The 12,352-nt window shown below is 34.8% G+C and overlaps 1 protein-coding gene across 1 annotated transcript; it reads right to left on the bottom strand.

The window, feature by feature from the left end:
• Nucleotides 1-8,179: 8,179 nt before the first annotated feature.
• Nucleotides 8,180-11,683, bottom strand: GlyRS (glycine--tRNA ligase). Its single transcript, XM_011632974.3, has 4 exons — nt 11,350-11,683; nt 9,267-10,950; nt 8,865-9,052; nt 8,180-8,687 (listed from the first exon to the last, which is right to left on the bottom strand). Exons 1-4 carry the CDS (start codon nt 11,593-11,595, stop codon nt 8,586-8,588), a joined length of 2,220 nt encoding a protein of 739 aa, XP_011631276.2. The 5' UTR covers nt 11,596-11,683; the 3' UTR covers nt 8,180-8,585.
• Between the last annotated feature and the right edge of the window lie 669 nt (nt 11,684-12,352).

Genomic DNA, 12,352 nt, shown 5'->3' with positions numbered 1-12,352 from the left:
AACGACTTGCAAAACTGATTTATGATATCTTAGGAGTGTAAAAATTAAAATGCGGGTAGTCATAACAAGCGCTTTAAAGTGCCTTAAATAAAGCCCATAAAACAGAATCGGGAATTGTGTCGAGAATTATGGGCGCATCAATCACAAATTAATGTGCTATCGGAAACAGTCCGTTGTGCAAGCATATTTGATACCACATCGTAAGAAGCCATACACTAATAAATATTTATCAAATTTTATAAGTAGTATCATTTTACAAATAACAATTATAATGATAAAGTTATCATAATAAATAAAGAGTGTAAGTTTGAAAATAATGAATTATTGAATATTTCCAAAAATTTAATCGAATTTTTATAGAATACGCTCTAACGATGCCGATCCGACGAAGTCTAACAACATTAGCCATCTAAAGTGTAACTCATATCTCGTACATGTTACATGTCTTACGTGGGCACCAAAACAATGCGCCTGATGGACAATACTTATTAGTTTCGGAGGTGGGCGAATTCACTCTTTTCCTCTTTCTCCATGCCCCGTTGATGCCGTGTAAGCCGTTGATGCCGTGTAAATTGTACAACACAAGCTGAAGGCACGAAGAAAGACAGGCGTACGCCTACAAAGCCGAAGTGGTGTCGGTGCATCATTCTTCCAAAGTACATGGAATTCTCCACGGTCAAGATTTACCCGAATTTAAATCTCTACGAGGCTTCCAAAGGCCTGAGCGTTAAAGTTACATATTCGTAGGATGTCTCGACAGATAAGAGAAAAATACGATTCATAAAATCGCAGCAACGCAAACTCTTGCACATTGCGTGTTATTAATCAAAGGACGTAATTTCTTAAACATTGATAAGACCGATTTGATTACTCATTACTTTGCTCTTCGACATGCAAAGTATCCAGAGCACGTCGGCGATCAATGAAAGAGCGCCGCGATAACGACTCGAAGAAAAACGCGAGGGATTAGTCAAAGCCGAACAAATCGATACCGCTGTTCGATAAATCAGACCCCCGCGACCGGTTCACAAGTGGTATTAAGCCCCTATCATTAGCGTTCCGCGGAAAATAGTCCGAGGCCCCGAAGAATATTTGGACCGCGACCAGTCGAACCAGTCTCTCGGGAGAAGTAAGGATGCCTCACCGCACTCTACCGAATCATGAATAAATTTTAACGAGACCGCGAGCTAAAGAGAGGGAGAAGACACCCGCTTGCTGTGAGCGCCAGATATATGTATAAAGAAGCGATAAATCAAGCCTGCTAATCAGACCGCTTCATCAGGCCCACTTTTCGATAAGTTATGAGAGAGGAAAAGGACGAAGTAGAGGCAAACCTCCAATTCTTCCCCGCTAAAAATTAGATTAGTTAAAAATCCTTTCTAATTAAAGAACGTTCCGAAAATTTATTACATATTATAAATATAAATTTTTTAAATTTTATCTTTTATTTTGTTAGAAAGCAGAGAATAACTGCAAAGTTCTTCTTTATTAAGGGAATAATTGCAAAGGTCTTCTTTATTAAAATTAACAATTAGTTTTAAATTAATTTTAGGAACGTACGCCTTTGAGGTGGCTTTGAGAGGGAAGTTCGCTAAACTCGAAAACACCCCGCACCACCGCGACCGCGAGATTGTGCCGGATTTTGCACGTGACAGAATGTCAATAGTCACAGCTATCAAAGCTCCGACAGATTCTCGTGAGACACTTTCACGTCCCCTCTTAGCGTGTGGGCTATATTTTTCAGTATTGCAGAATGCAAATGCGTGTTCGTCTTGTGTGGCCTATCGTACGCGAGGAATGCGTACTACTGCAACCTAATCGGCGGTCTTTGGTAGTTCGAATTCGGCTACCGAAGCGCGCAGTCCTAATGAACAACGTTAATTAACGTCTATAAATTCCCGGCGTACCACCGTACCTGTTTCGTACGAGCATACAAGTAAAACAACCGCGTGATCGAAAAGCTGTCGAGCGTCAGCGACATGCTTGCGATCGAACGACGAAATGCTTGGAATGTACGCGGACGTCTCGACATCGTTCAAATGACCATGTAAAATCGAGATCGTTCAGTGCATAGAAGAGAGAGAGAGAGAGAGAGAGAGAGAGAGAGAGGAGAGAGAGAGAGAGAGAAATGAGTGTTAGAGCGATTAAAACTTTGGTCAACGAAAATCGACGAGTTCGATCAAAACAAGCTGGAATATTTAGGTTGGCTTCCTTCTTAACTGTAACATCAGATTTGCACTAAATAACTTTGATTTATGAAGATCATATATTATAGGCAACTATACAATCTCTGGAAGTTGTTGTTTCTTTTTATACTAAAAATAACTGAAGTCAGAAGCTACCGTCCACGCGCGTACACAGTGTTGAATCTTTATTTGCTTTTCCTACCGAGCGGGCGGCACTAAATCCACTTCCATCAGCGCAACGATACGCCTCTGTTAATTAATCCCGATGTCTCGGTAATAATTTATGCGATAACGTTCTGCCAGAGCGCGCGCACTTAATAAGCCGGGACGATTAATACCTTTTTACGCGGTGCAAACCGGATAGTATCAGGAGACTTTAGAGCACCTCTGCCGACCATAAAATCCTACACAAAGTTCTGCATGCGATGACGCAACCCCTTCGCCTCGGTCGGAAGGTAGAAACGGGGGGAAAAAGAACCAGGCGAGAAGAAGAGTAACTAAACGCGGCAGATAGATTGCCGGGAAAGTCGTGGCCCAGGTATAATTGACGTTACGATTGGTGGAATCGTAAGACCGAAGAATATTTATGCAAATTCACAGTGTAAAACGATCGCCATACGACTTAATGATTCGTCGTTATGCCACATTCGTATCTTCGGTCGAACACCTCTTCAGCGAAAGCGTGGAAATACTTAACAAAATCAATACAAAAAAAATCAAATCTTTATTATTTTCAATCTTATTTTTATTACATCTTTATTTAATAAGCTTGAATGCTTAGAAGATATTTATATATAAAAGAAATTGAGAAAATGTTATAAAAACATAAACGTGTATATATTTGCATATATTATATCTGTATATGTTTGATAAGAATCTAAACATGAAAAAGGGCAATATTTTTCACTTATATATAATTTCGTTGTATAATAATGTTTATAAATTAATTTTACTCAAGTTTATAAGATTAGATGATAATCTCAACAGTTGAAGATTTATAAGATTAATAAAAAAAGGCGCTCCACCAAGAGCTATTAAAGGCACTTTTGTACAAGTAGCGACAAGTATTTCTCGACCGCGGACTAATTTTCACTTTAAGGTAACCAATTAGGAGTATACTAATGTGCACAACGTCTCGCAACGTGTTGTTTAAATGCATTATGCGACCCAATTAAAACTCGAGAATGTGGTGCAAGGAAGATCTTTTCTCTAACGTTATGCATACAGGGTGCACCGAGAAAAATTTCCCATATTTGAAAAATGTATTATAAATAATCTCTGCCAAAAATCATAAAACGTTTTATTAATAACAGTAACGATATATAAATATTAACAAATAATAATAAAACGAAACAATAGGAATATCAATTAACGCAATAATAAATTAATTTAATTAACGGCTTAATTATTCGAATATTTAATACTAACTGATAGAAATTAATCAGATCGTAGGTAATGAGCCGAAACGACTTAATTAACGAGCGCATCTTGATTCTATCAATTTCTGAGCCGCCCTATAGACGGACTTAGAATTAATAATGTGCGCACTGCCTCGTAATACGTCGTACAAACGCATTACACGGCACCAATTAAAACTCGAAAAACAGGAAAACTGGCGGGATTTTTCGCGTTCTAATAACCCGTTCGAGAACATCCAGAAGACCTTCATTCACCCACGCGCAAGCAGTTATATCCTCAAAAGCGGATAAGTGAGAAGGCGGAGAACAAGAGTAAGGAACTATTCAAGAGAATTACACCAGTTAAAATGATTTTTCGTTTACAAATGCGTACTCCTTAGCTACGCTCTAATAAATGCTCTCACGGGAACTATAAAGTGGCGACTCTGTACTGGGTGTCTCCAAACCGTCTGTCATCAACTATCGTATTTGTTGCTGCGATAAAAGCTTAAACGAGAATTTAACAAATGCTCATAATTTATCGAAATTTTAATATTTAATGCGAAGTAAAATTCTATTGCCAATTATTAGTATAACAATATCAATTCCAAATCTAGCATTCTTTTGTAATAATAAAACTATCTTTCACTTCTATTTTCTCGTTTATTGATAATTTACTGATATTTATAGAGGAATTTTTATAAATAAAAGATATTTTTAATAAAATATTTTATAATTCCTAAACGAAATTCATTGAACAGAAAATAAAAATTTATTAAAATTTGTATATCGAATTTTTTGTTAAAAATTTTTATTCACTTTTTAGAAAGTATCTTGAAAGTAATAGTCGAGATAACCGAACGATTTCGAAATTGTTTATTTTGATTTGTAATTGGATTAATGTACAATTATTTCGAGACACTCTATAGATGCTTGTGTAAAAGTAATAATGTCACGCGGACCTGCCACGACGCAAATAGAGGCTCTTCCTGAACCTATTTTCAGAATCGTTGGCGTCGACGAAAGTCGTAATTCAACGAGTTACATCAACGAGTTGTGACTGAATGAGAGCGAAGAAAAGATAGCGACAAGATGGGAAAATCTATGAAGAGAGAGACAGAGAGTAAGAAAAAACGCTTGCATTCCCAATGGACATACTGAATGGGTTCCGCACTGAAAACCGTTCCCGCAGACGAGAGAAGATAGAAACGAAGCAATGTTTTCATAACCCAGTGCTAAGAATACAAGTTATAAGCTGTAAGGCAATTCGATCGTTGGAGATATCATTTATATTGCTACGACAAAACTATTAGGCTTGTACAAAAAATGCATCATTTATTTCTACATATAAAGGAGCTACTTATTAGAAAATTCGAATTTTAACTTCGTCCTATTTTCCCTTCTTCATCCCGTTTCCTATTTTCATAATTTATGAAAAGAAAACAAGTTATAATTCATAAATCTTGTCTTCGATAGGAAGATGGTCTTCGAATTATTAATAAAGCAGTCCGTTTCTAAATAATTACATCAGCGCTGTCATATAGCTGTCTCAATTTTAAGCATACTATGATCATATTTGGATTGAAATTTAATCTTTCATTAGAACATATTTCTGTATTAAAATGTTATAAAAGAATTTAGAACTGAGTGATACAAATTTGAAAAAATTAATAAAACATAAACGAGCGCTTTTACCTTTTAGTATAATTAATTTATGTATTAATTTAAGAACATATTGTTTGTACAAAAATTATCCAATTCATAGAAAGTTCTAACTTTCGGTGAATATCTCAATTACTCGTATATTATCAATTACTCGTACCAATTCATGAATCATTATTGGAGAAAGCGACACTTTAAGAATTATGAAAAGACATTGTTACATCGTTATGACGATTTTCGAAAGTTTGCATTCGGCCCGGGGTGATCGATTTGAAAATATTACGCAATAAAGCAAGGTGCATTTGTGCCTCGCCTACGCGGCTTCACGAATAAACGGGATAACGCATGGCAGTTCGCAAAGTGCCATTCGCGGAACAACTTGTAAACGAGTCGCGGAGAATCGATTCGACATGTTCTCGCGCGGAGGGGTTGCTGGCATGCCGAGAAAAAGAAGAAAAATCCCGACGCCTTATTCTTCCTACCGCCTAGGGACACGTCCCCTCTTTCTCGTTCTCGAGAGCCACTGTGGATAATTGGGTCCGCACCCACGAAGAGCTCTCCGTCTTCCTCCCTCGTTTCCCTCTTCCTTCCGCATTCACGATCCCACGAAATCTCTCGATCCGACACGCACAGAACGACACGGTCGTTGTATATGTGTTAAGCAATATGCGAAAACACGAAACATGATCGTAAAAAGTAAATGTAGTTGGAACACACCCCCGATAAACATCAATCGTAACAGTGATATTATATCGATATTATAACACAATTAAAAATTTTCCATATATAATTACATAATTATATAAGGCATTATATATATATATCCACAAAATATATATCTACACACACACACACACACACACACACACACACACACACACACACACACACACACACACACACCGCGCGCGTGCGCGCGCCACATATGTAAAAATACATAATTATATATAAATGTATATAAACATATAAAGTGTCCGGTAAAAACAGTATTACGTAGGCAAATAAAATGGGTTATACTGAATAGAAAAATTTTATATCATTTAGCAATTTTTACAATAATTAAAGAATTATTAATTTATACGTATTTATGAGCGAGCATGAAGGGACAGCGACGTTTATGATTGTTAGGCAAGATTTTGAATGTGATCTACAAATGACAGAATATTTGTTTAAAGTGCACGCTTCCAATATATTGAAAATATTTATTTCGTTGAAATAGAAATATTTTTAAATTATACTTTGAAAAGCTTGACTTACTTACTTAAATTATTGAACGGCACTTAATGATCTTTCTGTAGAATCCATGGAGGTTATTTTCTGCACACGATTAATGATATTCGGAAAAATATTGATTAATTTTCATATGCAATTCTCCACATGTCACAATTTAAGATTACTTGATTATATTCGTAGCTCGAATTTTTAAACGAATATATTTTACGAATTATTTTTCGCGCATATCTCATTTGCCATATTCGCATCGAATGTCGATATCAACCTGTGATATATCGAATACATCGAGTGCATCGATATATCGATTCTAACATGATTGATTCTCGCGGCGTCGCTGAATAATATAAAGTTCACGGAACATGAAATAAGAAGAATGGGAGTAAAAAGAATATAATTTGCGATTGCGAAAGCAATTGTTCCGAATTTACAGACATAAATTTAATTAAGAAAAATGAAAACTATAAGACTTAAGATCCTATACGCCAAGTAATATGCATGCCATATATTATCTTGTTATTTAAAACTTATTGCCTTGATTATTCATAGAATATAACTTATTCATAGAATAAGCTTGCTTCAAGTCTCTTGATATATTCTATGAGATTTCTTGGGGTATGTTGATAAAATTTGTAAGCGAAATCACTTTCCGCGTGTAAATTGTTGATTATACTTGGAAAAGTTTGATGCGTTACTCATGGTAAGTAGATTATTATTTACTCGATTATATTCGTTAATCCGAATTTTCGTATAGATATTTCACGTGAGATTTAACTATAATCTGATATTTTATCCATAGAATCTGTACAAAATTATCTTTCGCACACTAATCGTTATGAAAAGTATTGAATATTGTCTTTATTCATAAATACCACAATTTCATTGTCGCAATCGCTCGATTATGTTTGTAGCCAGGATTTTCGTATAATTGTCTTATTTATTTTTTTGTCATTATATATATATATATATATATATATATATATATATTACTTATATATATATATATACTATTTATATATATACTACTTGACTTACCTCAATTTCTTGTTCTTCTCTCTCTCTTCAGAATTCATATGCAATCTCTATTTTCCACTCATATGTTATTGATGATATTCGAAAAATATTCATACATTTTCATTTGCGTCAGATACGTCATACGTCATAATTATATTATTAAAATTATTCGATAACATTTGCAACCCAATTTTTGCGTCAGTATTTCATGCGCGTTTCGTCCATTATACCATAGTTCATATTAATTGCCAATGATCTTTGAATATGATTCGAATGCTGATTGACTCTTCGCACAATTGATATACATAGGCAATGTTGATGAAGTATAAGCAAATTGCCTTTTTTCTAAACAAATTAGAACGTTTCTTATTTCAATATTTTTGATAGGAATTACATGTCTACATTTTGTACTACATTTTGTATATAATAATATTCAATTGCCTTTCGACTATCTTTTGTTATTATTCTTACAAAGTTATACATTTAACTCATATAAAATGCTATGAAGAGAATATTAAAAAAATAAGTTAATATATAATCACTTTCAAATAATTTAAAATATTAGTAATTATATCGTATAAAATATATTTTGTTAATATTATATTTTAATGTTATTTTTTATTCTTTTCTTTAGTAATAATAATTCTTAGTATTTAAGTTATAGGATATTGGAAATTAGATAAAATTAAATTGTGAAGAAACAGATCTATATATTTTTTACATAGCATTTATAAAAACTTTTAATTATAAATAAATGCTTTCGAAAAGTGTAAATGATTAGATTGATATCAATTGAAGAAAAATAAAGATTAATGTATTAAAAATATCATCTGCAAATTCTCAGAATTTACATTATTTTCTAAGTAAATGCTGAGAGAACATACATAAATTGTAGTATCGAATGTCTTGATTAATAAATGCTTGAATCAAACATTGAATTTTCCAATAATTAGCTATATATTTTTTGATAGGCACCTCGATATGCTGATACAAAAACTCGATATATACGCCATTCAAAATAGTTCTATATAGTAGTTCTATAGTATAGCAATTTTATATAGTACAAATAAATTATTTCCGAGCCTATCTACATTCTTTATGATTCTTGTTGTTCAAATTTGGGATATTTTGCTTCCACTTCTACCCATGTAATTCTTCCATAAGAAAGATCCCTCACAACACCAGGCAACTCATCCAACTACAAATAAAAATTTTATCAGGTTAAAATAATAAAAAACTAAAAACATCTTTTATTTTTTTATAAATAATAAAAATTATTATATCTCCTCTAAACTAATAAAAACCTATATACATGAAAACTTTTTGCAAATTGTAGTTCTGCATTCTTCATTTATAATGAAAAAAATATACATACATTTATTCTGACTTGTCCCATGCTGTCTCTGTCTCTGAGCGTTGCGCTGTGTGGTGTCTTCATAGTGTCAAAGTCGATAGTAATACCGAACGGTATCGCTATTTCGTCAGTACGAGCATATCTACGTCCTATGCTACCGGAAGAATCATCCACTCTATGTGAGACATCCGCTTTTGTAAGATCTTGTGCTATAAAATATATTTTATAATTTAATATTTAACTTCAATACATATATTACAGATATAGAATATTTTAAATCTCTACTATCTACAATTGGCAATTTTCAATTTACAATTTTCATAAAGATTATAGGCCAAAGGAAAACTCAAAACAACAAAAAAAAAATTTCTTCTATTAGAACCTTGGTACAATGTAATAACCAAACGCATATGTTTCACTTACATAATTTCTTAACAAAGGGCACGAATTCCTCGTTGCCACTGAGCGGTAACACCGAACATTTTAACGGCGCTACTACCGGTGGCAGAGCGAAATACGTCCTTTTCTCGTCACCTTCTCTCGTCCTGAAATTATGTTCGAACAGAGCATACATAATACGACCGATGCCAAAAGAAGGCTCGATTACCGAGGGTATGATCTCCTCTACATGAACAGTTTTCTGGTAACGTTTTATTTCTATCATGTCCCTCGTGATCTTCACGACGACATCATTAGGCAGTGTCAACTCATGTCCTCCGTTCTCGCTGAGAACTTTTTCCAAAGATACGATTTCGTTTTCACTCAACATCGCTAGTGCATCTTGTACTGCTTTGCTGTCCTTCTTGAATGTTTTACCAATCAGCATCTTATTCGGAATGATCTCGCAAACGTCTACCGTCTTTGGAGCGGATAGTTTCTTCTCCGCTACCAATTTTACGCCGGTGGTCTTGGTGTGCTGCGTCAAGTCATATGCAGATCGGTCCGCGCATCCTACGCACTCGATCCATCCATATGATGTTAGACACTCAGCATCCCAACAGTCGCAGGCATAATGCGCCATCTCATTGCTCATGTGCTGACGGAAGCGCAAACGATTCGGATCGACGCCGACTTTCAGCAAGAACTGGTGGATCCTAGCCATAAAGTAACCCAGTGTCTCGTTCGCTACTAAGCCGGACGAGACTGCCTCACCTATCGTGAGACGCTGCGCGCTTTTGCCATCCATCTGATTACAAGCAGAATACAACAGCATATTTATATCCTTGACCGTTGCAAATTTGGGATGACTCTTGTTGTTCGGGTCGCAAAAATGTTCTATCTCCGCCATAGTGAATTCTCGGACACGTATAAGTCCAGATCGCGGTGAGATCTCATTCCTGAAAGCATTGCCAATCTGTGCTGCGGCAAACGGCAGTCGATCCTGATTGAACGCTAACAATCGTTTAAAGTTCACAAAGATACCTTGAGCCGTTTCTGGTCTCAAGAAACCTTTGACGAGCCCCGACGGTCCAATTTGAGTACCAAACATCAGATTGAATTCTATAGGTTCTGTCAAGTCATTACCGGAAATCGGTGATTTCATATTGTATTTCGACAAAACTGCAGCCATCTCATCTTTCGTCATACCATCCAGCTTGATAATAATATCTCTGCATTCTTCACGCGTCTGCTCGCTCGTTTTCTTGTCACTAATTACTTTCTCCAAATGTGCTTTAATTAAATGATCTAGCCGGAAGCATTCGCCAGTTTTCACATCTTTCACCATCAGATCGGCAAATCGCTCCACATGGCCAGAAGCCTTTAGCACTGGCTCAGGTGTCAAAATAGAACAATCAACTTCTAGCATCTGTTCTTCTAGCACAAAGAAATTTCTCCAAGCATTTATCAGGTTTGTCTTCAATGAACAACCCATGGGACCAAAATCATACTGACCGGTGATACCACCGTAAATTGCAAAAGATTGATCTAGAAAGAATCTACGCTTCAGGAGATCTTCCATTCGTGCCCTGTCGAATGTTATATTAGTGGAAGCTAGAGACAACTCTTTATCTTCCAGTATCTTCTTGCGTAGCTTCAGTTCTGCCACAGCTTTTTTGATGTCTAATTCTAGAGCGCCATCGGATTTCAACTTTCGTACATAATCACCCTGCAAAGAGTAATCAGTTATATTTCAAGAAAAACTTTATAAATATATAATATAATGATAAGTAAAATATCAATAATTAAATATAGTAGAAAATTTATTATGTATACAATACGTAATATATAACACTTGATCTTAATCTTGATACTAATCATTCATCAGATGAGCTTACAATATAGATCTATTTTATCATTAATTTATTTGAAAGACTTCAGTTCTTTATGAAAAACTCTAATTACAATTATTGATTTATGACACATTTGTCATTTTTCAAAATATTGAAACTGATTATTCATCTTGCAAAATTTGCCAACATTTATTTCGACCAAATTATTGCCGAGTATTAGAACTGATGCCTTGCCGAGATTTACAATCCCTACTTTGCATCCATATGGCACTCACTTGTTCCTTGACGCTCGCTCGAAGCGGCGCCAGAGCTTCTTCGACCTTAGGATCCGTCATATCGAGAATGAGGGCGATCTTTAGGTTCCTGTTTGCTTTCTTGCTACCCCACCGGCTGAAGTCGAGCACACTGGCGGTGACTGCGATGCCTTTGACAGGTGGTCTCGTGAGTGGTATGTCGCTGGACACGCGATACGCCGCAACCGTACGCGCGATCTGATGCAAGCCGCGTCTGAGAGGCTGCATTCGCCGCGAAAGTAATTGCGCGATACACCTTCACGCGGTCCCACGCGCGCCATGTGGTGATGCGGTTCCGCACCATAGCTTGTTAGGTTATCCGCGGCACCACGTCCGAATTCGTATGGGGCTGAGGACCCGCGCGGAAATTTGAAATCGGTATGAGATGGCATCAATAAAATATTGAGAATCTAAAAATCAACAGATTTAGCGAAAATCTCAGAATTTTAACAGAATGGCTAATTTGTAATTTTAAGACAGTGTTTATTTTTACATAACACTATGTATTTTTATTATATGTATAAAAAAATAAAGTTATATATAATACATTTATATATAACTTATAAATACTATATATTATATAAACACTACATTTATTATTGTACAGCAGTTTATCGTAAATCATAAATACTTCTTTAGTTTAAAATTCTAAACATAAAATAATTATTATGCATCACTTAAGATAAAGACTTACAGCATAAGACATTGTCTTAAAATTACAATTATTCTGCTAAAGTGTTTATAAATACGCACAACTGCTAAAAATTTGGAAATAAGTAATTCATATAATATTAATTTTGATTTATTATTATTTTGCTCGTAAATATATATAATAATATATATATTTACGAGCAAAATAATAATAAATCAAAATATTATATGAATTACTATATATAATATTATATTTGATTTTTATTTAAAATTATATTTCCTCAAATTACATTTCATCAAATTTAAATATTTTTATGAATAATAATTGAATGAA

Source organism: Pogonomyrmex barbatus, unplaced genomic scaffold (genome assembly GCF_055798465.1).
Source record: "Pogonomyrmex barbatus isolate J1 unplaced genomic scaffold, ASM5579846v1 scaffold3, whole genome shotgun sequence".
NCBI lineage: Eukaryota > Metazoa > Arthropoda > Insecta > Hymenoptera > Formicidae > Pogonomyrmex > Pogonomyrmex barbatus.
Note: the sequence above shows the minus strand (reverse complement) of the source record. Positions and strands in the feature narration are given on the sequence as shown.

Bases quoted from the DNA above. Each gene is read 5' to 3' on its own strand.
- GlyRS (XM_011632974.3), bottom strand. From the start codon at position 11,595: ATGCAGCCTCTCAGACGCGGCTTGCATCAGATCGCGCGTACGGTTGCG. The intron at 9,053-9,266 runs GTAAGTGAAACA...TATATTTTATAG, and splicing joins GCCCTTTGTTAAGAAATTAT to CACAAGATCTTACAAAAGCG. The intron at 8,688-8,864 runs GTATGTATATTT...TTTTATTTGTAG, and splicing joins TGGGACAAGTCAGAATAAAT to TTGGATGAGTTGCCTGGTGT.